The sequence below is a fragment of the Anas platyrhynchos genome, chromosome 31, assembly GCF_047663525.1.
Source record: "Anas platyrhynchos isolate ZD024472 breed Pekin duck chromosome 31, IASCAAS_PekinDuck_T2T, whole genome shotgun sequence".
Taxonomy (NCBI): domain Eukaryota; kingdom Metazoa; phylum Chordata; class Aves; order Anseriformes; family Anatidae; genus Anas; species Anas platyrhynchos.
Window position 1 is genome coordinate 4,111,454 of NC_092617.1, and position 23,082 is coordinate 4,134,535.

Below are 23,082 nucleotides of genomic sequence, written 5' to 3' on the forward strand. Positions count from 1 at the left end.
TGATCCGGTATGACACCACAAGGACAAGTGTCTACAACTAACCAGTAAAGAGGCACAGGTCTGGGATTCTCTAGGCCATCCTGGTTTGGAGAGGAGCAAGGGCTATGGCAAGTCCCAGCAGGACCCAGGTCTTTCTGTCCATGGCTATGGCTGTTGTCTCTGTCACTGAGGCCTATGAGGAGACAGCTGATCATTGAAGAACCAGGGCCTCATTGCCTCCTCGCCCCCACCCATGAACCAGGCAGGGCTCGTACCATTCTCCTGCACTTGGCCATGCACATCCCCATCTCCTACTGCCCCACAAAGAGCCCTGAGCAATGTGTGAAGGAAAGGATCTCCCTTCCTAGAGGCCAGGGGTCAAGGCCTGGCGCTTGTGCTTGGTGACACACATCCACTTTTCCTCCACATCAGTGTCACCTTCACACTGCCTTTGTCTCCTTGTCCTCACTGCCTCCAGGGTTCTGCTCTAACGAGCTCCAAGGGAGGCTGTGTCAGTGCTGGCCCTCAGGGGGACACTGCAGGAAACTTGCCTCTGACTTGGCCTTCTGGAGAGATGTCTTCAATTGTCTCTGAGTGCCTGAGGTTTGTGGGCTCATCAGCAAAGCCCCCAGAGGGGTGATTGCAGTGCCTTGGTCTGGTGCTGTGCTGCTGAGCTGGGCCAGGCTCGTGAGACAGAAAAAACACATTTCAGAAAGTCCCATGAAGCAGAGAGACAGCTGTGCCCAGAAGCAGCTCCTCTGCACAGAGCAGCAGGGCTAAGGGCTCTGACCACAGCTGGCATGGGGAGAGGAGAGATGGAGAGAGGGCTTGGAGGCATAAGGGAGTGGGAGGATGCTGAGAGCTGCCTGAAGGAGAAATGTGCACAGCCCTTGACAAGGTAAGTGTGAAAGTGAATATTCTGTCCATCTGCACTTCTACTGCAGCTTCTGTGCTCCCAGCTGTCTCAATTTTCTTCTCAGAGAAATCCCTGACCATGTTCATCATGCTAACCATTACAGGGGTAACTACTAGATAACAAAAGAAAACTCTACCTTGCTCAAGCAAGAAAGAAACCTGGAGGAAGGTCCTCTTCAAAAAGAGAGGGTAAGGCTAGGGCATGTTTTAAGACTTACAATGGCTTTTCCTGAGAGAAGTCTGTTATAAGGTTTCTCTGCCATCTCATCTTCAGCAGACAACTGTGTCCAGAGTCAGCAAATGCCCAACGTCAGCTCTGTGAGCGAGTTCCTCCTGCTGCCATTCGCAGACACGCGCGAGCTGCAGCTCCTGCACTTTGCGCTCTTCCTGGCCATCTACCTGGCTGCCCTCCTGGGCAACGGCCTCATCCTCAGCGCCGTAGCCTGCGACCACCGCCTCCACACCCCCATGTACTTCTTCCTCCTCAACCTTGCCCTCCTCGACCTGGGCTGCATCTCCACCACTCTGCCCAAAGCCATGGCCAATGCCCTCTGGGACACCAGGGCTATCTCCTATCAAGGATGTGCTGCACAGGTCTTCTTTTTTGTCTTCTTGGTTGGAGTAGAGTATTCCCTTCTTACCATCATGGCCTACGACCGCTAAGTTGCCATCTTCAAGCCCCTGCACTACGGGAGCCTCCTGGGCAGCAGAGCTTGTGCCCAGATGGCAGCAGCTGCCTGGGGCAGTGGCTTTCTCAATGCTGTCCTGCACACGGCCAACACATTTTCCCTTCCCCTCTGCCAAGGCAATGCTCTGGGCACACCCAGTTCAAGGGGTCACTGCCATTGCCCCAGGGCTGCAAGGAATCACTCGCCAGGCTCCTTTGATGGGGCTGCTGCGTGCCCTGGGGCTGCAGAGCTCTCCTCTGCCTGCTCACACCAGACTGAGCACTTGAGCTCTGGTCAGTCCACCTCGGAGGAGATCCCCCCTTAGGAGGGAAGTGCTGCAGTGGAGGCCAGCTGTGCCACTGCCGTGCCCACTGCCTGTCCCTGCCTGCAGTTCCAGCTCGGCCCCACAGCAGAACTGGCACCAAGGAGCAGCCGGGCTCAGCAGGAGAGGGCGGCAGTGGCAAGAGAGCAGCTCTGCATGCCCCAATCGCTGGTGCTCCCTGGCCGTGCTGCTGGGATAGGACTCTTTTCCTCTGTACCCCTGCACACGGGCACTGCCCCTGCAGAGCCAGGCCAGGTCTCAGAGGACAGATGTCAGACAAAATGGCAGTTGAATTTTAACTCCATTAAGGTTAAATTCACAGAGAGCATGGCTTCACATGCACAGTCTATGAGCTACATGTATATTCAACAGGTACATCCATATCATTTTAATGGATGTGCATTAGCTGAATTAATGTAATAAGAATATGCACAAACACAACCACAAAAAAACAAAAACAAAAACAAAAACAAAAACAAAAACAAAACAAAACACACAAACGGGTATACTGGCTTTTCCTCCAATTATTGACATTGCAAGTCATGTGCAGAAGCAGATCAGACATGATCAGCAGGCAACCATGACAGGCCTGAGGGAGACGGACACCACGGCCACGTGAGGGGGCATGTGGAAAAGGCTTTGTGCCGTCCCTGCTATAGAGATGACAGGACTGTCACCTAGATCCACAAGGTCTAATCCAAATACACTGCTCCTTCCTGTGGCAGCTGGGCTCTTGACCCTGAGCACCTCCTGGTTGCTGAGGCTGCTGCCCCAGCTCCAGAGGAGATGGGAAGAGAGGGATACTGAGACCAATGAATTTCTGATGGTATCTTTATTGTCTTTATCTATCACGGAAGCCTGGTTCTCTATGTATGTTAGAAGATATGGTCAAAGCAAACACAAAATGTAACATCTAGAATGGTAAGAATTACATTATTAAAAACAAAATAAATTATTTTTTCTAGTTCTAACAGAGAAAAATAATTTTAAAAATATTGTATCATTTTCCCAAATAACATTTTATTTCTGTTAGGATTATTATTAATTAAAATGTTTTGATAACACTAGTAATGATAAAAATGATATGATATAATATGAATCAAAATTGCATATTATCAGAAATACATCTTCTGAACACAGCACTGATGATCAAGAAACATGTATTGAAGAAGTTTCCTCACTGCATCCTTCACCTCTTGGTTCCTCATGCTGTAGATGAGGGGGTTCAGTGCTGGAGGCAGCAGCGAGTACAGAAGTGCGACCACCAGGTCCAAGGATGGCGAGGAAATAGAGGGGGGCTTCAGGTAGGAAAATATGCCAGTGCTGACAAACATGGAGACCACAGCCAGGTGAGGGAGGCACGTGGAATAGGCTTTGTGCCGGCCCTGCTCTGAGGGCATCCTCAGCACTGCCCTGAAGATCTGCACATAGGACACCACAATGAAAACAAAACAACCAAATGCTAAAAAAATACTAAACAGAACTGCCCCATCTTCTCTGAGGTAGGAATCTGAGCAGGAGAGCTTGAGAATATGGGGGACTTCACAGAAGAACTGGTCCAAAACATTGCCTTGGCAGAGGGGCAGGGAAAATGTGCTGGTGGTGTGCAGGACAGCATTGAGAAAGCCACTGCCCCAGGCAGCTGCTGCCATCTGGGCACAAGCTCTGCTGCCCAGGAGGCTCCCGTAGTGCAGGGGCTTGCAGATGGCAATGTAGCGGTCATAGGCCATGACAGTGAGAATAGAATATTCTGCTGCTATAAAGAAGAGAAAGAAAAAGACCTGTGTAGCACATCCTTGATAGGAGATGGACCTGGTGTCCCAGAGGGCATTGGCCATGGCTTTGGGCAGAGTGGTGGAGATGCAGCCCAGGTCGAGGAGGGCGAGGTTGAGGAGGAAGAAGTACATGGGGGTGTGGAGGCGGTGGTCGCAGGCTACGGCGCTGAGGATGAGGCCGTTGCCCAGGAGGGCAGCCAGGTAGATGCCCAGGAAGAGCGCAAAGTGCAGGAGCTGCAGCTCACGCGTGTCTGCAAATGCCAGCAGGAGGAACTCGCTCACAGAGCTGATGTTGGGCATTTGCTTACATTGGACATAGTTGTCTTTTGAAGAGAGAAGGCAAAACAAATTTAGAAGAGGCTTCTCTGAGGAAAACCTATTGCAAGTTTTGGACCAACCCCCTGCCTTAGCCTCTCTTTGCCAGAGAACCTTTCCACACCTTCCTTACTTGAGCTTGCAGACGACTCCTTCCTGCTGTTCATCATGTGGAAGCAGGAACATGGGGGAAACTCTAGTTCAGTTCACCGATCAGGACACTGGAATTTGCAATGCTGTTTCAAACAATGCATCTCAATGCAGAACAGAGCTTCAGATGTAACTGCTGAACACTGCTCTTCTCAGCTGCCCTGTGTCAGCCCTCTGTGAGTTGCAGGACCACCCCCCTTAGGTGTTTCCCTGAGATGGAATTGGAGAATGGTGAGAGTAAAGAAGCCAAGTGCAGCTGGACAGAAACCTCACCTTGTCTGTGGGTTGTCTAGCCAGAGGTGCAGAGGTCATTGTCCTTATTGCACCTCATTGCAGCTTCCCACAGACAGCCATCCAGCAGCATGGACATGATGTTAGGATGGAGGTGTCTTTTCCTTGGAGCACCTGGATAACACAAGGATGCCACGAGAGAGCTACATCCTGCTGGAGAGCAGCCTGCAGCCCAGGAGGATGACCCACAGACAGAGCTGGATATCTGAAAGCTGGAGTGTCCCATATCCCAGCTGCACCTCCTGCAGTGTCTGGAGGAGGCTTGGCCACCCCTGTCTTATCTGACATGGGGTAGCTAGGTTATGACACTCCAAGGAGCTTCTGCCAGACTTTCTCACCTCGCAGGGCAACCCAGCAGGACTCTCAAAGCCTACTGCATTGCCCACTGCCCTCCCAGAAACAAGACCCAGCAGGAGACCCTTCCAGGAGCTGCAGCTGCATGGCCCTGCAGCCAGACCCTTACCTTGTCAAGGGCTGTGCAGGTTTCTCCTGCAGGCAGCTCTCAGCATCCTCCCACTGCCAACTGCCTCCAAGCCCTCTCTCCTTCTCTCCTGTCTGTGTGCCAGCTGCGGTCAGAGCCCCCAGCCCTGCTGTACTGTGCAGAGGAGCTGCTCCTGGGCACAGCTGTCTCTCTGCTTCATGGGACTTCTTCAAAAGTTTTTTCTCTCTCCCATGTGCCAGGCCCAGCTCAGCAGCACAGCACCAGCACAAGGCACTGCAATCACCCCTCTGGGGGCTTTGCTGATGAGCCCACGAACCTCAGGCACTCAGAGACAATTGAAGACATCTCTCCAGAAGTCCATGTCAGAGGCAAGTTTCCTGCAGTGTTCCCCTGAGGGCCAGCACTGACACAGCCTCCCTTGGAGCTCGTTAGAGCAGAACCCTGGAGGCAGTGAGGACAAGGAGACAAAGGCAATGTGAAGGTGACACTGATGTGTAGGAAAACTGCATGTGTGTCAGCAAGCACAAGGGCCAGGCCTTGACCTCCAGCCCCTTGGAAGGGAAATCCTTTCCCTTCACACCTTGCTCAGGGCTCTTTGTGGGGCAGTAGGAGATGGGGATGTGCATTGCCAAGTGCAGGAGAATGGTATGAGCCCTGCCTGCTTCGTGGGTGGGGGCAAAGAGGCAATGAGGCCCTGGTGCTTTAACAATCAGCTGTCTCCTCTTTGGCCTCAGTGGCAGAGACAATAGCCATAGCCATGAACACAGAGGCCTGGGTCCTTTTGGGATTTTCAGTCTTGCCATTATCATTATTCCTCCGAGCAATGATAATGAGGATATCCTAGTGACTCCCAGACCTGCGCCTCTTTACTGGCTAGTTGTTGGCACTTGTTCGTGCGGTGTCTCAAGGGATCTGAGCTGAGTCTGATACCTCAGATCCTTGGTGGCCATGCTCCCCAGAAGGCAGCTCTGTAGGAAGCTGACCTGGTTCCTGCTTAGCAATCACCACTGCTCGTATGGCATCTCTCGTGGTGTCCAGGCCTTCATCCATCTCGCTACTGCTCACTCAGCAGGGTCCCAGTCTGCCCTGATGTGTGGGGTTCCTCTTCCTCTGGTTCAGGACTGGGCTCTTCTCCTTGTAAACATCAAGAAGTTACTTTAGGCAAAATCCTGCAGTTTCTCAACATTCCCCCACACTCATGCTCCTTTCTGTCAGCCATTCATGTCTGCAGGCAGGTGCTTCAGCCTTTGTGTGACTGTGCTATCTCTGACAAGATAGTAGCATTACGAGCTGCGGGAACGTTTGGATAATACAGGAGTAACAATTGAATGGAACAGCAACGCAGAGTCACAGAAAATCAGTGGGTGGAAGGCTGCCAGATTCTGCTTTTTCTGTCCTTCATTCCTATGCATGCTGTCAGTTTGTCTGGAGCTGTGTCCTGAATGTTATGGGGCTGTGCAGGTCAAAGTTAGAAGGGCCAAAGCCCAGCTGGAGCTCCATCTGTCTATTACTGTCAAAGACAATAAACACTGCTTATAGAAATACTTTAAATAAAAGAGGATTGAGAAGAATCATCATCCTTCATTGGACATAGGGGAGATCTGGTAATGATCTAGAGATAAGGTAAAGGCTGAGGTACTTAATGCCTTCTTTGCCTCTGACTCTAGCAGCAAGACCAGTTGTTCCCCTGGATATTTCTTCTTCCTTGTAGCCAGTGCCAACCATCCATGGTGCACTTTGTGGAAGATTTTTCTTCTGCTCTTTCCTACTGCCAAAGGAAGCTCCATCAAGGTGGAAACCCCTCCTGAAGTAGGCATATCAACCCAGCAGGCTCCTTGCGGCCTCTCAGCCAACCAGACGCAAGTCACCTCAGCAGAAACTTCCAAGCCAGGGGCCTGCTGCTGGCCTTGCAGCTTCTTGGCTAGACACAGCCAAGCCTTGTGCCTGCTGCTGCTGTGCAGTCATGGACTCAAGCAGAAGGGACAGGACAACCCATATGGGGGCCTTCTTTCTGTCTGGGTCCTCCTGGCTCTGGAGGCAGAGGGGATCCCCCAGTCAGCATGCCAAGCAGGTGCCTTCTGCTGGTCTAGCAGGGCCACTGCCACATGTCAGCCCAAAAGTGCAGCTCCCAGGGAGAAGTCAAGGCTGACCTGACACCTCCAGACACAAGTGACCTCCCAGTCCCTTTCTGTGACATGTTCCTGCTGCTGCCCTATCAAGTGCAGAGACAGAAGTGACCTCACAGTCCCTGCCACATTCTTCCTGCTGGGGCAGGAGATCTTGAGGTAGAGCATCCCCACCCATCTCCTCCTTGTGGCCTAAAAGCTGATCAGATCCATGGCCCCTCACATCCATCTTTGAATGCCATGTTACTGCAGAGCAGCCTCACAGTTCCTGCCTTGCCCCTAGGGAAAAAGAACCTAAATTTAAAGGTTAGGAAAAGGGTTAAAGGTGAGGAGGTTAATGCACGGGAAGACAGGCTTTGGATGTTAGTTGTTTGTTCATGGCATTAGGAAGTACAGCAAACTTTTCTGGGTTAGAGATTAAGCAAATTTTTAGTAGGAAGGTTTGGTGTTCTGCTTGGGGTGTCAGGTCTGTGGTTGGGGCATTTGCAAGCTCTTTGGTTTAACATTTTGTTTAGATCTGCAAGAATACTAGAGTTAATTATAACATTTTAATGCTAGTGTTAAGGACAGGGATCAGGCTGAGCAAGAGTGTAAAGATAATGGAAAAGGGGTTTGGACTAAAATTTCTGAAGCACGACTGACCTCATAATACCATACCTACAAAACACCCCCTTTTGGGGACAGGACCTGCCCACCTACAAGTAATCTGGCTGTGATCCTTGCAGCATTGATGATGGGCTCCCAGCCTCTCTGAGGAGCCAGTTCCGTGCCAGTCCTGTAAGGTACTTGGGCAGGAGGGACCTCCTGCCCTGTGCCTGTTGGTGGTCTCTCAGATCCTTGCTCTAAGTGAAGATTATGCTCACATCCAGAAGTCCTGTGCATGAAGCTGGCCTGGAAAACACTTGGGGAAGCACCTCCCAGCCCCAGCCCCAGCTCCAGCCCCAGCCCCAGCTCCAGCCTCAGCTGGTGGTGCTGCTCTGCAGAGCGAGGGGGCTGTGGTGCCTGGAGCACGGGGGCAATCTGCAGGGCTGTGCTGGGCAAGCTGGGAAGCAGACCCAGCTCATGGGGTCACTACCATTGCCCCAGGGCTGCAAGGAATCACTTGCCAGGCTCCTTTGCTAGGGCTGCTGCATGTCCTGGGGTTGCAGAGCTCTCCTCTGCGTGCTCACAGCAGATTGAGCACTTGAGCTCTGCTCAGTCCACATAGGACAGGCTCACGCTCTGCGGGCTCCATTCACTGCTGTCTACTGGGCCCACAATGCCCTGACAGAGGAGGCCAGTGAGTGATTTTTTGGAGCCCTGGGTAATGGCAATGACATTTCCTTGTTTCTCACAACCTTCACACAATTGTTTCTCCTGGCCCTCCCCACTGCCCAGCACTGTCTCTCGGGTGGCACTCGGTGACCCTTCAGAAAGGCCTTTGGGCTTCCTCAGTTGTGCTGGTGCTTATTAGCACCTTCCTGGCTCCTTCCAGAGATTCTTGTCCATTGTGGGGACGCTGATTCTGGCTGGGACAGAGTTCCTCTGCAGATCAGGCTGTGTGGTGCTGTCTTTTTGATATGTGACCAGAGCACTGTTGGTCACCCACAGCTGTAGTCGTTGTTCCTGTGCAGTGTTTACACAGCATCAAGGCCTTCTCTGCTTCTCACTCTGCCCCACCATCGATTTGGCTTCCACTAGACCAGGTTGCTCAAAGCCCCATCCAACCTAGCCTTGAATACTTCCAGGGATAGGGCATCCACAGCTTCCCTGGACAGCCTGTTCCGCTGCCTTACCACCCTCTAAGTCAAGAACTTCTTTCTAGTAGCTAATCTAAATCTACCCTCTTTCAGTTTAAAACCATTACCGCTACTCCTATCATGACACTCTGATGAAGAGTCCCTCCCCAGCTGTCCTGTAGGCCCCCTATTGGTACTGGAAGGGCTCTTTAAGGTCTCCCCAGAGCCTTCTCTTGTCCAGGCCGAACAAACCCATCTTCCTCAGCATGTTCCTAGGAAAAGTGCTGCAGCCCATTGATCGTCCCCATGGCCCTCCTCTGGACTCCTTCTAATAGATACACATTCTTATTGGGGCCCTAGAGCTGAGCACAGTACTCGAGTTGTGGCCTCACAAGCCCTCCTAACAGATCAACATTCACTCCAAACTTTGTGTCATCTGCAAACTTACTGAGGGTGCACTCGATCCCCTCATCCACATCATTGGTGGAGATATTGAAGAGACCTGGCTGCAGTACTGGGCCCTGGGGGACACTAAGGACAGGTCTCCAGCTGCATTGATTTGCATTTACCATGACTCTTTGGGCCAGTTTTTGACCCCAAAAAGCATACACCCGTCCAAGCCTTGAGCAGCCAGTTTCTCTGGAGAATGTTGTGGGAAAAGATGGAAAAGCCTTACTGTGGTCTAGGTAGACCACATCCACAGCCTTTCCCTCACCCACTGCGAGCATCACCTTGTCACACCTTGAGATCTGATTTGCCAAGCGGGACCTGCCTTTGAGAAAACCATGCTGGCTGGGCCTGATCACCTGGTTGTTCTGGAAGCACTGTGTGATGGAATTCAAGATAATCTGCTCCAAGAGCTTCCCCAGGACCGAGTTCAGACTGACAGGCTTGTAGTTCCACGATCCTCCTTCCAGCCATTTTGTAGGTGAGCATCACATTTGCTAGTCACCAGTTGACTGATAGCCAGGACTGCCGATAAATGATGGAAGGAAGCTTGGTGAGCACTTCTGCCAACTCCCTCTGCACCCTCGGCTATATCCCATCCAGCTCCATAGACTTGTGAACACCCTCCATGAGGGATGTTGTACGAGTAGTAGTTCCTGCTCACCAGGAACTAGGCCAGCTTCCTACAGAACTGCATTATGAGGAGCATGGCCACCAAGAAAATCTGAGTTATCAGACTCAGCTCAGATCCAGTGAGACACCACAAACACAATGGTCTACGGGAACGGGGAAAAAGGTACAGGACTGGGATTTCCTAGGACAGCCTGGTTCAGGGAAGAGCAAGGACACTGGAAAGGCTGAAAGTCCCAACGGAACCAAAGTCTTTGTGTCCATGGCTATGGCTGCTGTCTTCTAAGCTACTAAAGCCAATGAGGAGACATATTGTTAAAACACCAGGGCCTCATTTCCTCCTCACCTCCACCCATGAAGCAGGCAGGGGTTGTACCATTCTCCTGCACTTGGCAATGCACATACCCATCTCCTATTGCCCCACAAAGAGCCTTGAGCAAGGTGTGAAGGGAAAGGATCTCCTTCCTAGGGATCAGGGGTCAAGGCCTGGCTTGGTGACACACATCCACTTTTCCCACACATCAGTGTCACCTTCACGTTGCCTTCGTCTCCTTGTCATCACTGCCTCCAGTGTTCTGCTCTAACGAGCTCCAAGGGAGGATGTGTCACTGCTGGCCCTCAGGAGGACACTGCAGGAAACTTGCCTCTGACTTGGACTTCTGGAGAGATGTCTTCAATTGTCTCTGAGTGCCTGAGGTTCGTGGGCTCATCAGCAAAGCCCCCAGAGGGGTGATTGCAGTGCCTTGTGCTGGTGTTGTTCTGCTGAGCTGGGCCAGGCTCATGGGACAGAGAAAACATTTCAGAAAGTCCCATGAAGCAGAGAGACAGCTGTGCCCAGGAGCAGCTCCTCTGCACAGCGCAGGAGGTAAGAGATACAAAGGCAAAAACACAGAGAGGAGAGAAGGAGAGAGGGCTTGGAGGCACTTGGCAGTGGGAGGATGCTGAGAGCTGCCTGCAGGAGAAACCTGCACAGCCCCTGACAAGGTAAGTGTCTGGCTGCAGGGCCATGCAGCTACAGGTCCTGGGAGGGTCTCCTGCTGGGTCTTGTTTCTGGGAGGGCAGTGGGCAATGCAGTAGTCTTTGAGAGTCTTTGAGGTTCTGCTGCAAAAAGAGGGGCTTGGGCTGGGGGTGCTCTTAATCTTGTAATAGGTTTTAGTTTAAGTAGTCTGTTCTAACTTTGCTCTGCCTTCTCCTCTTCAACAGACAGCCATTTTTTTAGGTCAGAGAATGCCGAACAGCAGCTCTGTGAGAGAGTTCCTCCTGATGGCATTTGCAGACACACGTGAGCTGCAGCTCCTGCACTTCGCGCTCTTCCTGGGCATCTACCTGGCTGCCCTCCTGGGCAACGGCCTCATCCTCAGCGCCGTAGCCTGCGACCACCACCTCCACACCCCCATGTACTTCTTCCTTCTCAACCTCGCCCTCCTCGACCTGGGCTGCATCTCCACCACTCTACCCAAAGCCATGGCCAATGCCCTGTGGGACACCAGGGCCATCTCCCATCAAGGATGTACTACACAGGTCTTTTTTGTTGCTTTCTTGTTTGTAGCAGAGTATTCCCTTCTCACTGTCATGGCCTACGACCGCTACGTTGCCATCTGCAAGCCCCTGCACTACGGGAGCCTCCTGGGCAGCAGAGCTTGTGCCCAGATGGCAGCAGCTGCCTGGGGCAGTGGCTTTCTCACTGCTGTCCTGCACACGGCCAACACATTTTCCCTGCCCCTCTGCAAAGGCAATGTTGTGGACCAGTTCTTCTGTGAAATCCCTCACATCCTCAGGCTGTCCTGCTCAGATGCCTACCTCAGGGAAGTCGGGGCTCTTGTGTTTAGTGTTTCTTTATTCTTTGGCTGTTTTATTTTCATTGTAGTTTCCTATTTACAGATCTTCATGACTGTGCTGAGGATGCCCTCTGAGGAGAGCAAGCACAAAGCCTTTTCCACGTGCCTCCCTCACCTGGCAGTGGTTTTCCTCTTTGTCAGCACTGCCATATTTGCCTACCTGAAGCCCGCTTCCATCTCTTCCCCATCTCTGGACTTGGTGGTGTCACTTTTGTACTCAGTGGTACCTCCAGCAGTGAACCCACTCATCTACAGCATGAGGAGCCAGGAGCTCAAAGTTGCAGTGAGGAAAATGCTTCTATATGTGCTTCTTAAGCATCAATGTTGTTAATAGTATTGTGATTTGTACCATATCATTTTTATCTTTAGTAGTATTATCATATTGTAATCATTAACAATAATCCTCTGAAGACTACCATTGTATTTGAGAAACGGACATGACAGATTTTCATATTATTTTTCTTTTTTAAATAATTTTTAATATTGATTTAATTTATGTAGTAATTTATTTACTTTGAATACATCTTCTAATCAACCAATTGAACTAGGCTTCCTCTGTAGGTATAGTCAATTAAGAAAAGAGCATAACTTCACTGGTCTCAGCTGCCGTTTCTTGCCATCTGCTCTGGAGCTGGGGGAGCAGCCCCAGCATGCAGGAGGGGCTCAGGGCCAAGAGCCCAGCTGCCACATGCAAGAGCAGCCCCGGTGGCCCTCGGGGCTGCCCCTCACTGCCCGCTGGGCTCTGCCTCTCTGCTGCCTTCGGGCCGGGGCTGCTGCTTCCCTGGAGCCATGGCCATGGCCAGCAGCAGGACATGGCCTTTTCTCTGCTGCTCTCTTTTGGTCTCCACATTGTTCTCTTGTGCTCTTGTACGTGGATTAGCCATCAGATCTCATGCACCTTGGTGACTTTCCTGATATTCCTACAGTGGCATCTCCTCCGCATCTCTGTACACCTCTTCTAAAGCTGGTGTCAGAAATACACCCAAGGAGATCCTCCCTGGTCAACCCTCTTGTTTTTCTGGGCTTCAGGATGGATCAGATTCCTATAGTGATCGCTGAAGGACAAAGGGCTGGACTGGGATCTGACTTCTTGGTAGCACACGGCCCAGCAAACAATACTTGGCCTTTCGGTGCCCTGGTAGTGTCCTGCATTTGCTCGGTCTGATGGCAAATGGCATGCTGGAGAGGAATCTGGAGTTGCTCTGTGGCACAGGCACTGTGTGCTGGGGATCTCCCAGGCAAGAGAGCAGGGCTCCTGCAGCTTCATGGACCTTCATCAACGAGCTGGGGCTGGCCCCTGCGCGGGGGTTGCAGGGGAGGCCCAGAGCCACCTTTGTGCCAGCAGCTGTGGTGCCTTACGAGGGGCTGGGGCTGTGGTGGCCGTGCCCAGAGCCCTGCAGCAGCCTGCACTGGACACTGCCCTGGGGCCGGAACAGCCTGGGCTGCTGGGCTGGGGAGAGGGCAGGGAGGTGGGGAGAGGTGGGCAGGGGCTGGGCTGGGCTGGGCAGTGCCTGGCAGAGGGCAACAGCAGCATCAGGGAGCGGTGGCAGCATTCAGGGGAGGGCTCCCAGCAGGGCTTGGTGCTGCAGAGCCAGGGCTGCGCCAAGGGAGCCCAGAGCTGCAGGGGCAGGGGAGAGGAGGCCGAGGGCCAGGGCGGCTGCTGCGGGGGCAGGGAGCTCAGCATGGCCCTTGCAGCCCCCTGCCCTGGGCCTGCCTCTGCCCTTGGGCTCGGCCCCGGCCTTGGCTCTGCTGGCAGGAGCACTCTTGCCATACGCTTCCTGGCCTCCCCTCGCCTGCGCACAGCTGCTGCCCACTCAGGCTGCTGCCCCAAAGTGTCCTCACAAGCAGCACCACCCCTTGGGCTGGTTCTCCTGGCCTCCCCCAGCTCACTTTCTTGACTCCTTATCTCTGCTGGGCCCCACCTTCCCCACCCAAATGTGTCCCTTGACTGTCGGCTCCATTCCCTTGCCCCATGGAATACTGTGCTATGGCAGCACGTGTTTCCATTGGGCCATCTACCAGACACAGTAATGAATACTATGAGCAGGACTAGAAGGGTCCTGCTTCAAGTCAGGGGGAGGCAGGGAGGAAAGAGACAATCGAGTTTACTGGACTGGGTATATTTAATGGCCCAGCACATCATACCCACAAATGTATCAGGCTCTACTGGACACCGGTGCACAGTGTACCCTAACGCCATCAAGCTAGAAAGAAGTAGAATCCACCTGTATTTCTGGAGTGACAGGGGGATCCCAACAGTTAACTGTACTGGAGACTGAAGTGAGTTGAACTGGGAAGGAATGGCAAAAGCACCCCATTGGTTCTGGCCCAGAGGCTATGTGCATCCTTGGCATAGACTGTTTCGGGAGAGGGAATTCAGAGTTCCAATAGGGCACCACCAGTGGGGCTTTGGCAGAGCTGCCTTGGAGACAAAGGACATGAAACAGTTGTCTATCTTGCTTGGCCTTCCATAGAATCCTTCTGTTGGGGGTTTGCTGAGGGTTGAAGAACAGCAGGTGCCAATGGCTACCATGGTGGAGGACCTGAGGCAGCGTCACGCTAACCGAGACTCCCTGATTGCCATCCATGAGCTGGGTCATCGACTGGAGAGCCAAGGGGTAGATGTAGAGCTTGGGAGCGTGCTTTAGTGATGGACTTGTCAGCACTAAGGTAAAGTTGCCTGACCTGGGTGACACGTCCCAGAGTAGTGTCAGGCACAATGCAATTCTTTTTGCCTTCTGCATCTATAGCACAGCAAGTAGGACTTTGCCCTATTCTGACTGGGCAGGTCTTTTCACATTACTCAATTTAGGTTTCCGTGGCTGGAAGTGGACAATTTCCCAAAAGAGGCCAAGCTCATGGGTACAGCTACAGCCAATAAAGATATATTTTCTTTATATTTCACCTTGAGTTTTCCACAGACGATCCAAGAGATTCCATGGATGTCCAGGTGTCTACCAAGATTCAGGGTGAATTTCTCAGGATCCAATGGTCATTTCAATCTTATTTTATTTATTTTATTTTATTTTATTTTATTTTATTTTATTTTATTTTATTTTATTTTATTTTATTTTATTTTATTTTATTTTATTTTATTTTATTTTATTTTATTTTATTTTATTTTATTTTCTGAACACACCCCTGACTTATCTTAGAAAGGGTTTCATGTGCTGGGCTGGGCTGCAGTTACAGGGACAAAGACTAATGTTGGCAGTGGAGGTGTCAGACCAGCACACTCTGCTCTTCCTCCCAATGAAGGTATCTAAAGAAGTCACTCTGGATGAATAGCAATAGGAGAATGATGTTCAAAACAGAAATGCAGAAAAATTCAGCCTTTGAAACAAGAAAATCTATTTATTGGTTGCTCTTTGAAATCTTCTTCCTTAACTACATCTTGCAAGCTCTGCAATTAGCTGCACAAGGCGTGAAGGCTTGAAGACAACTATGGAAGAGATATTAGATATTTCTGCATTTTAATGAGTTCCATGGTATATTTTGGTGCTGAGTCTATGAAGCTCAGGTACTGAAAGCAAAATGATGCAACTGCTAGAGAAAGTAAAGTCAGAAGGAGAAGTTGAAGTGACTTGGAGTATTAATGGGCCCCACTGAGGGCTGTTAGTAACAAAGCCTCCCCAGGGCTTGTTAGGGCAGCTAATTGGAGGCCATGGTTACAGACAGGCAAAGCACTGTGCTGAGAAAAATTTTGGTTTGTTTTAGTGAAGAAGAAGAGCAAATGCCTGACCCCTAGAACTGTGAGAGGAGACCCTGCACCCCCACGTCTGGCTCAAGGCTTTTCCTGGGGTCTGTGGGATGTGGTGGGCAGTGTGATGCCATGAGAACAACACTGGTGTCACACCTCCAAGGTGCTGCACAGGGTTGCAAGGAATCGATGAGGCCTCATCACAATGAATAAAATATATTTCCTCATAAGCTCTTGCCAAGAGGACAGAAATTTCAGGGCTGTTGGGCCTACCATTTCTACCAGTACCCTCTGTCTTCCCCTCTGCAGGCTTTCCTATCATGTGTCACAGTCTGACCTATTTCCTTGAAGTCTGCAGACATCCATCTCAGTTCACCATCTTGCTTTCATGCCTTGCTTTCACTGACATCTCGTCAGCCCTCACCAGATGTTCCTTGAAACACAAAGCCATGGTCTGATCAGAGGGTGACCTCTGGCACCGCAGCAATATTCTTTGAGGGACATTTCTTCCTCCTTGTGGCCAATGCTTAACTTCCAAGGTGCACTGTGTGGAAGTTTTATCTTCTGCTCTTTCCTACTGCCAAAGAAAGCTCCATCAGGGTGGAAACTACTCCTGAAGTAGGCATCCCAACCCAGCAGGCTCCTTGCGGCCTCTCAGCCAAGCAGACACAAGTCACCTCAGCAGCAGCTTCCAAGCCACGGGCCTGCTGCTGGCCTTGCAGCTTCTTGGCTAGACACAGCCAAGCCTTGTGCCTGCTGCTGTGCAGTCATGGACTCAGGCAGAAGGGACAGGACAACCCATCGTGGGGCCTTCTTTCTGCCTGGGTCCTCCTGGCTCTGGAGGCAGAGGGGATCCCCCAGTCAACATGCCAAGCAGGTGCCTTCTGCTGGCCTAGCAGGGCCACTGCCAGATGTCAGCCCAAAAGTGCAGATCCCAGGGAGAAGTCAAGGTGACCTGCCACCTCTAGACACAAGTGACCTCACAGTCCCTTTCCGTGACACGTTCCTGCTGCTGCCCTATCAAGTGCAGAGACAGAAGTGACCTCACAGTCCCTGCCACAGTCACATTCCTCATGCTGGGGCAGGAGATGCTGAGGCAGAGCTGAACTCCTCAGAGCATTCCCACCCATCTCCTCCTTTTGGCCCACAAGCCGATCAGATCCATGGCCCCTCACATTTATTTGGAGTTAGGGTTTGGTTTAGGTCTCTTAAGCAGTTTTCTAGTGTTAAATAGACCATTTTAATGCTAGTATTAAGGGCAGAGATCAGAGTGATTAAGAGAGTAAGAGCTAGGGGAAGTGACTTTGGGCTGAGTTTTGTCTTCTAGGGGTACGTTGAGGTCAGTCATTAGAGTAGTGGATTCTTGTCAGGGTGCTGAGTAGCATTTAGGTTTAGGAAATAAGTTTACAGGTTGAAGCTGGGGAATAGCCTTGTATGACTATTTTAAGTCACAGTTACAGCTGCATAAGCATAACCTGAACCCTCTTACAACATCCTTAATTTTGGCTGGCCAAGCCCCTATTCCCTCTTCTCAGTCTCACATTTCTCCTGGCCAGTCTTCTCCTGATTTCCCCATATCAGTTATCTTTTTAGAGGCATGCTTATGAGGCCTTTCATGATCTTAGACTATCTGTCAGTGCTCTGTTTGCTACTCTATTCCTGAGAAAAGCATCACTTAAGACATGATGGAAAAGGACACACAAGTCCGTCAGAGCACCCTGCACAATGTACCCAGCAGCTCTGCAGTGCCACAAAAGCGTGGTTCCTGCCTACAAGTTTTCTTTCCAGAATGGCTCCTATGGCCCCAGGGTAACTTTTCCCAGGCACTCACTTCCCCAGGCCACACCACTACTGCCCTCAGGTCCCATGTGTCTCTCCAACCCTCCTTTCTTCCCCTGCAGTAGTGGCACCTGACTGCAGCAGGTTGGTGCATCTCCAGGCTCAGGGGTGTTTGCTGAGGGCCTGCCCCGTGTGGGAAGGAAGAGAGCAAGGTCATCTCCTGGGGCATGGCTAAGCACAGACCAGCTATCCCGCACCGTGGGCAGGCCCCTGCTCCCAGGCTGAGGCACACATGCAAGGTGGACACTTCTCCATCAGCCCAGCTTCATGCAGGGCCCTTCAGCCCTGTCCCCCATTCGGGACTCACCACTTCCTTCTCGTCAACCCACAGACATAGATTGCTTTCCATTTGGGGACTCAGGCAGGACTTTAAGCATCTGCCAAAGCCCCGAGTGTCCTTGTTTCTCACAGCCTTCTCACAAGTCTTTCTCCTGGCCCTCCCCACTGCTCAGCACTGCCTCTCAGGTGGCACTCAGTGACCCTTCAGAAGGGCCTTTGGGCTTCCTCAGTTGTCCTACTGCTTATTACCACTTTTCTGGCTCGTTCCAGAGTTTCTCATCCGTTGTGGGGACAAAGACTGGCTGGGACAGTGTTTCTCTCTGCAGATCAGGCCGTGTGGTGCTGTGTTTTTGATATGTGACCAGAGCAGTGTTGGTCACTCATGGCTGTAGTCACTGTTCCTGAGCAGTGCTGGCACAGCGTCAAGGCCTTCTCTGCGTCTCACTCTGCCCCAGGAGTCAGTTGGCTGCAGGTGGGCAAGAGGCTGGGAGGAGAACCTGCAGTGACAGCTGACCCAGCCTGAGCAGTCTGAGCTGCCCATGCACTCCTCAGATTCACCTTGTTTGTTACCTGAAACGACCTTGCACAGTCATTCTATGAGGTTTCAATTACTACCCACTGAGCACCCTATCCCGGGAGATCCCCTGACATCTCCTGGAAGCTCCAGATTCCTCTCCAGGCTGGCACTGGCCGTCAACCCCACTGCAGGGTGCAGTCCCATGCAGATGAGTCCAAGACCAGTTGTCATCTCCTCAGGCAAGTGTTGCCACAACGGGAGTACTTACTCCTGCCCTTGTTTCCGCACAAACCACCCTGGGACTTTCATCCTGTGTCCTTCACTCCATGAAGAAGCCCAGAAAACAGAAGAGCAGGGAGCAACCTCTTGGCTCCATTCCTGATAATACATTTGGCAGAGGCGTTCAGGCTTCTGGGTTTGCCCTGATCAAGACCCTCCTGTTACTGTGGTGCTAGCAGGGAGGCAGCTGTGACCCAGGGTTGCACAGTGCCTGCTGCTTCCTGCAAGCACAGGGATGTCACTGCAGAGACAACAGGACTGTCACCAAGGTACACAAGATATCAGGGCTTACACGGATACAAAAACCACAGTGCAGAAGCCAAAAGAGAGCAGCAGGGAAAAGGTTCACGTCCTGCTGCTGGCCATGGCCATGGCTCCAGGGAAGCAGCAGCCCCGACCCGAAGGCAGCAGAGAGGCGGAGCCCAGCGGGCAGTGAGGGGCAGCCCCTAGGGACACCGGGGCTGCTTCTGCATGTGTCAGCTGGGCTCTTGGCCCTGAGCAAGTCCTGCATGCTGGGGCTGCTCCCCCAGCTCCAGAGGAGATGGGAAGAGATGGCAGCTCCCACCAATGAATTTCTAATGGCTTTCTTATCAGGTTTATCTACACATGAAGCCATCTTCTACAGAAAAATAATAGACTTCTAGGGGGCTAGGAATAATATTTAATCAAATGTGAAATAATGAAAGAAAATAATAAAACAGATATTTAATAATAGAAGACATCATATTATTTTCTTTCTGAGAAGAGCTGGGATTTCTAATATTGGGCATAGTATTATAGGTGAATTTGCTGAAGATATGTGTATTCAAGTAGAGTCCTGATGGAATCCCTTAGTTCCCGGTTCTTCAAGCTATAGATGAGAGGGTTTGCTACTGGAGGAACCACGCTGTACAGAACTGTGACCACCAGGTCCAGGGATGGGGAGGAAATGGAGGGGGGCTTCAGGTAGGCAAAGATGGAAGTGCTGATCATCAGGGAGGTGACAATCAGGTGAGGGAGGCACGTGGAGAAGGCTTTGTGCCGGCCCTGCTCAGAGGGAATCGTCAGCACTGCCCTGAAGATCTGAACATAGGATGCCACAATGAAAACAAAGCAACCAAATGCTAAAAATATGCTAAACAGAATTGCCCAAACTTCTCTGAGATAGGAATCTGAGCAGGACAGCTTGAGAATCTGGGGGATTTCACAGAAGAACTGGTCCAAAGCATTGCCGTGGCAGAGGGGCAGGGAAAATGTGTTGGCCGTGTGCAGGACAGCATTGAGAAAGCCACTGGCCCAGGCAGCTGCTGCCATCTGGGCACAAGCTCTGCTGCCCAGGAGGCTCCCGTAGTGCAGGGGCTGGCAGATGGCAACGTAGCGGTCATAGGCCATGACGGTGAGAAGGGAATATTCTGCTCCAATGAAGAAGACAAAAAAGAAGACCTGAACAGCACATCCTTGATAGGAGATGGACCTGGTGTCCCAGAGGGCATTGGCCATGGCTTTGGGCAGAGTGGTGGAGATGCAGCCCAGGTCGAGGAGGGCGAGGTTGAGGAGGAAGAAGTACATGGGGGTGTGGAGGCGGTGGTCGCAGGCTATGGCGCTGAGGATGAGGCCGTTGCCCAGGAGGGCAGCCAGGTAGATGCCCAGGAAGAGCACGAAGTGCAGGAGCTGCAGCTCGCGTGTGTCTGCAAATGCCAACACGAGGAACTCACTCACAGAGCTGTTGTTGGACATCCGTTATTTCTGTGAAGTGGTCCTGCACAAAGAGAAAGAATAGTAATAATGTACAGTGGACATATCATAGGAAAATTCAATTTTTTAAAACCATCAAAAAGATTTTCCACTTGCAGGCAGTTATTTTGAAGGTCCCTTTAATGACTTCCAGCTGATACTGAGTCTCTCTAGGAGAAGAGTGCTCTTCTGTGGGCAATGGAAGAATCAGTCCTGCACTACAGCTCAAGGTAGCAACATGGTAGGAACATGGGGCAGTCTCAGATTCACTTCAGTTCATATCAGATTTCCCCAGTTTTGCTCAAAGTTCATCACAGAGCAGACACATGGAGATTTATGTCTTTATTTGTTTATTTGTTTGATTTGTTTGATTTGTACTCTTTGTTCAGCTGCTCCACCACATCTGAGGAGTCCTAAGGCATAAATGCTGGGCATTCAGCTGCACTCCAAGCGAAACCTTGTAGATCTTCAGAGTCACAGATACTGCATTTTAGAGCAGAGTGCCCTTCAGAGAGGAGAGCCAGTCAATCCATCAGTTCTGGTCTCAGTTGCCCTGTGTTGGCCGGTCTTTGAGCTACAGGACAATTCTCCTCCTATGTTCCTGGAGCACAAGGATCATCAGATCCCACCCCTGAATCTGTACATGACCACCCAAAAATCAGTCCATATGCCTGAGGGGGTTGCCCAAATGTTTGAATTCTGACAGCCTCAGTGCTGTGACCACTTCCCTGTGATGCCTGTTCCAGTGCCTACAGAACCTGGACACTGCTGAGTTTTTCTAAAACAGAAATTCTGGGCATTCCCCCTGCACTTGAAGGGAAACTTTGTGTCTGCTCAGAGAAAAAGGGACTGTCCCTACAGTGCAGAGTGTCCTTTAGTGAGGACAGACAATCTGTCCATCAGTGCTGGTCTCAGCCACCGTGTGAGTGTTGCAGGAAAGTTGGACTCAGACATTGATCTGAGAAGAACCTGGACACTGCTGAGAGCAGAGGAATCCAGGCACAAACTGCACATCTCCACACCCCTCACCCTGTCCCCATACTCCACGTCCCACAAGCACACCGAAGGCTCACTCCATGGGCATGTGAAACCCCCATCCCCAGCCAGCCTGGGAACAAGACCAGCAGCAGCATGGCCAGCTGGAGAAGCCAGGAGGAATGCCAGCGTGCTGCTGCCAGGGGAGGCAAGGCCAGGGAGGGACAGACGGACACTCAGCAGACCCTCCTGTGCTGCAGCTCTGCCTGCAGACGAGGCAGCTCCTGCTTGTTGCAAATGATCTGTGATCATCTCAAACTGTCAGAGACCTCCCAAAGACAGAGCACTGGGCATTGGAGAGTTTGCAGCTTCTAATGATCAGCTAGGATAAAACCTGAGAGGACCACAATGATGATGTTGGTGGAGTCTGTGGGCTGAGGTGTGGGAAGGGACTTCATGAAGTTCATTGATGAAATATTGATCCCTCATTGCAATGCTCTAGAAGTCTCAGTCTGCAGTACAAACCTGACCACCTATTACCATGAAACCAGCCTCCACTCTACCACAGGTATCTGCAAGCACAAGCTACAGTAAAAGTCTTGTCTTTCAGGTAGTCCCTGCCTTGGTCTTCCTTTTGAAAAATCCAGTCATATATACCATTCTTTATAATATCTTCTACTCCTACCTGGAGAAACAGAGAGACCCACCCTGACAGATGCTACCAGCTGTCGGATGTGCCATCTGCGGAAGACCCCTCTGGCAACCCCACCTGCAGTGCCCTGCTGCCAGAGCCTCACGGTGCCAAGAGCCTGCAGATGTGTCCTGCCACACGCTGCCCTCTGTTGTTGTGCTCCTCAGTGCCTCCAAGCCCTCTCTCCTTCTGTCCTCTCTGTGTGCCAGCTGCGGTCAGAGCCCCCAGCCCTGCTGCGCTGTGCAGAGGAGCTGCTCCTGGGCACAGCTGGCTCTCTGCACCAGGGCCCTCTTGCCACGAGCTCTCTCTGTCCCATGAGCCCAGCCCAGCTCAGCAGCACAGCACCCGACCATGGCATCACTTGCTCTGTGCCTTTGGGCTCCCTTGAGGTGTCCCCAAGGCCTCAGGGCTGACAGCTCCCGAAGGCAGCAGGGTCTCTGCTGGGGTGTGGTGGTTGAAGCAGACTGAAGGCATCACCAACTGCTTCTCTCTGTAGATGTCAGAGACTGATTTTTTAAAGTGTGATTTGTGCTGTTGGACTGTGGTTGTCAAATATGTGTACAAATGTTTCCCTCCCTTAACCCCTATTCTGTTCCCACTGCATGGCAGGACACTTCAGCCATGACTGGCAGGGATCATTTCACCCCTCTGAATGTGTCCTAACAAGAGAGGGGGGAACTGAATGCTCTAAAAGGTTGTCCAAGAAGGGAATTGGACACTAAGACAGCATTTGTTTAGTTTTCCCAGTAATCCACTTGGAAGATCCTCTACCCATACACAAATCTCTTCTTCCTCTCTCACGTGACCAGCACGGTGACTGGGATGTGGAACACCTTCAACACTATGCTGGTGCCTGCCACCAAACACCCGCAGATGCCGTGCTTCCTGATGGGGACCATGCCCTACGGTCAACCCTGGGCTGTATGCCATCCCTGTTCTCTGCAAGGCTCGAGTAGTGGAAGGTCTGGCTCCAGAAGGCAGCTTTACCTGAACCAGGGGAATTTCTCTCATGTACACTAATTCCTTCTCCTCCTCCCAGCTACTGTTCTGTGGCCCCAGTGTCACAGAAACCTCTTGTATGGTTTTGCCCCATTGCTGGAGCTGCCCTGCAGTGCCACGATGATACTCATGGTCTTTGCTTTCATAATCTACATTTTGGATCCAATCTTCCTCTTCCCTCTCATGCAGTTTTCAGGTGTGTGTGTGTCCTGTGTTGGCAGGCCCAAAGCCTTATCCACCTGCTCTTCTGTCCACACAAGTGTCACTGTTTTCTATGATACTGCCATCAGTCTGTGTGAAGCCCATGACAGCCCTCCTCAGAGATTTTAATGAAACCCTTTGCCAAGCAAACATCATCGTCCCGGTCACTCCTCAGGTTACCTTAGAGGTTGTGTGGTAAGGATGAGAGAGGTGCTGGTGGAACTGCAGATGTTGTTATAAGACCTCTCTGAAAGACCATGGAAAAGCCAGATA

At 51.5% G+C, this 23,082-nt stretch overlaps 3 protein-coding genes across 3 annotated transcripts; 1 reads left to right on the forward strand and 2 right to left on the reverse strand.

The window, feature by feature from the left end:
• Positions 1-2,999: 2,999 nt before the first annotated feature.
• On the reverse strand, positions 3,000-3,959 carry LOC139999990 (olfactory receptor 14C36-like). The gene has a single exon (XM_072029672.1). It carries the CDS (start codon positions 3,957-3,959, stop codon positions 3,000-3,002), a length of 960 nt encoding a protein of 319 aa, XP_071885773.1.
• Positions 3,960-11,005: 7,046 nt separating this feature from the next.
• On the forward strand, positions 11,006-11,947 carry LOC139999991 (olfactory receptor 14C36-like). The gene has a single exon (XM_072029673.1). It carries the CDS (start codon positions 11,006-11,008, stop codon positions 11,945-11,947), a length of 942 nt encoding a protein of 313 aa, XP_071885774.1.
• Positions 11,948-19,004: 7,057 nt separating this feature from the next.
• LOC139999992 (olfactory receptor 14C36-like) lies at positions 19,005-19,946 on the reverse strand. Its single transcript, XM_072029674.1, has one exon. It carries the CDS (start codon positions 19,944-19,946, stop codon positions 19,005-19,007), a length of 942 nt encoding a protein of 313 aa, XP_071885775.1.
• Positions 19,947-23,082: the final 3,136 nt, after the last annotated feature.

What these genes read in the sequence shown, in the direction of transcription:
- LOC139999990 (XM_072029672.1), bottom strand. Translation starts at nt 3,959, where the DNA reads ATGCCCAACATCAGCTCTGTGAGCGAGTTCCTCCTGCTGGCATTTGCA.
- LOC139999991 (XM_072029673.1), top strand. Translation starts at nt 11,006, where the DNA reads ATGCCGAACAGCAGCTCTGTGAGAGAGTTCCTCCTGATGGCATTTGCA.
- LOC139999992 (XM_072029674.1), bottom strand. Translation starts at nt 19,946, where the DNA reads ATGTCCAACAACAGCTCTGTGAGTGAGTTCCTCGTGTTGGCATTTGCA.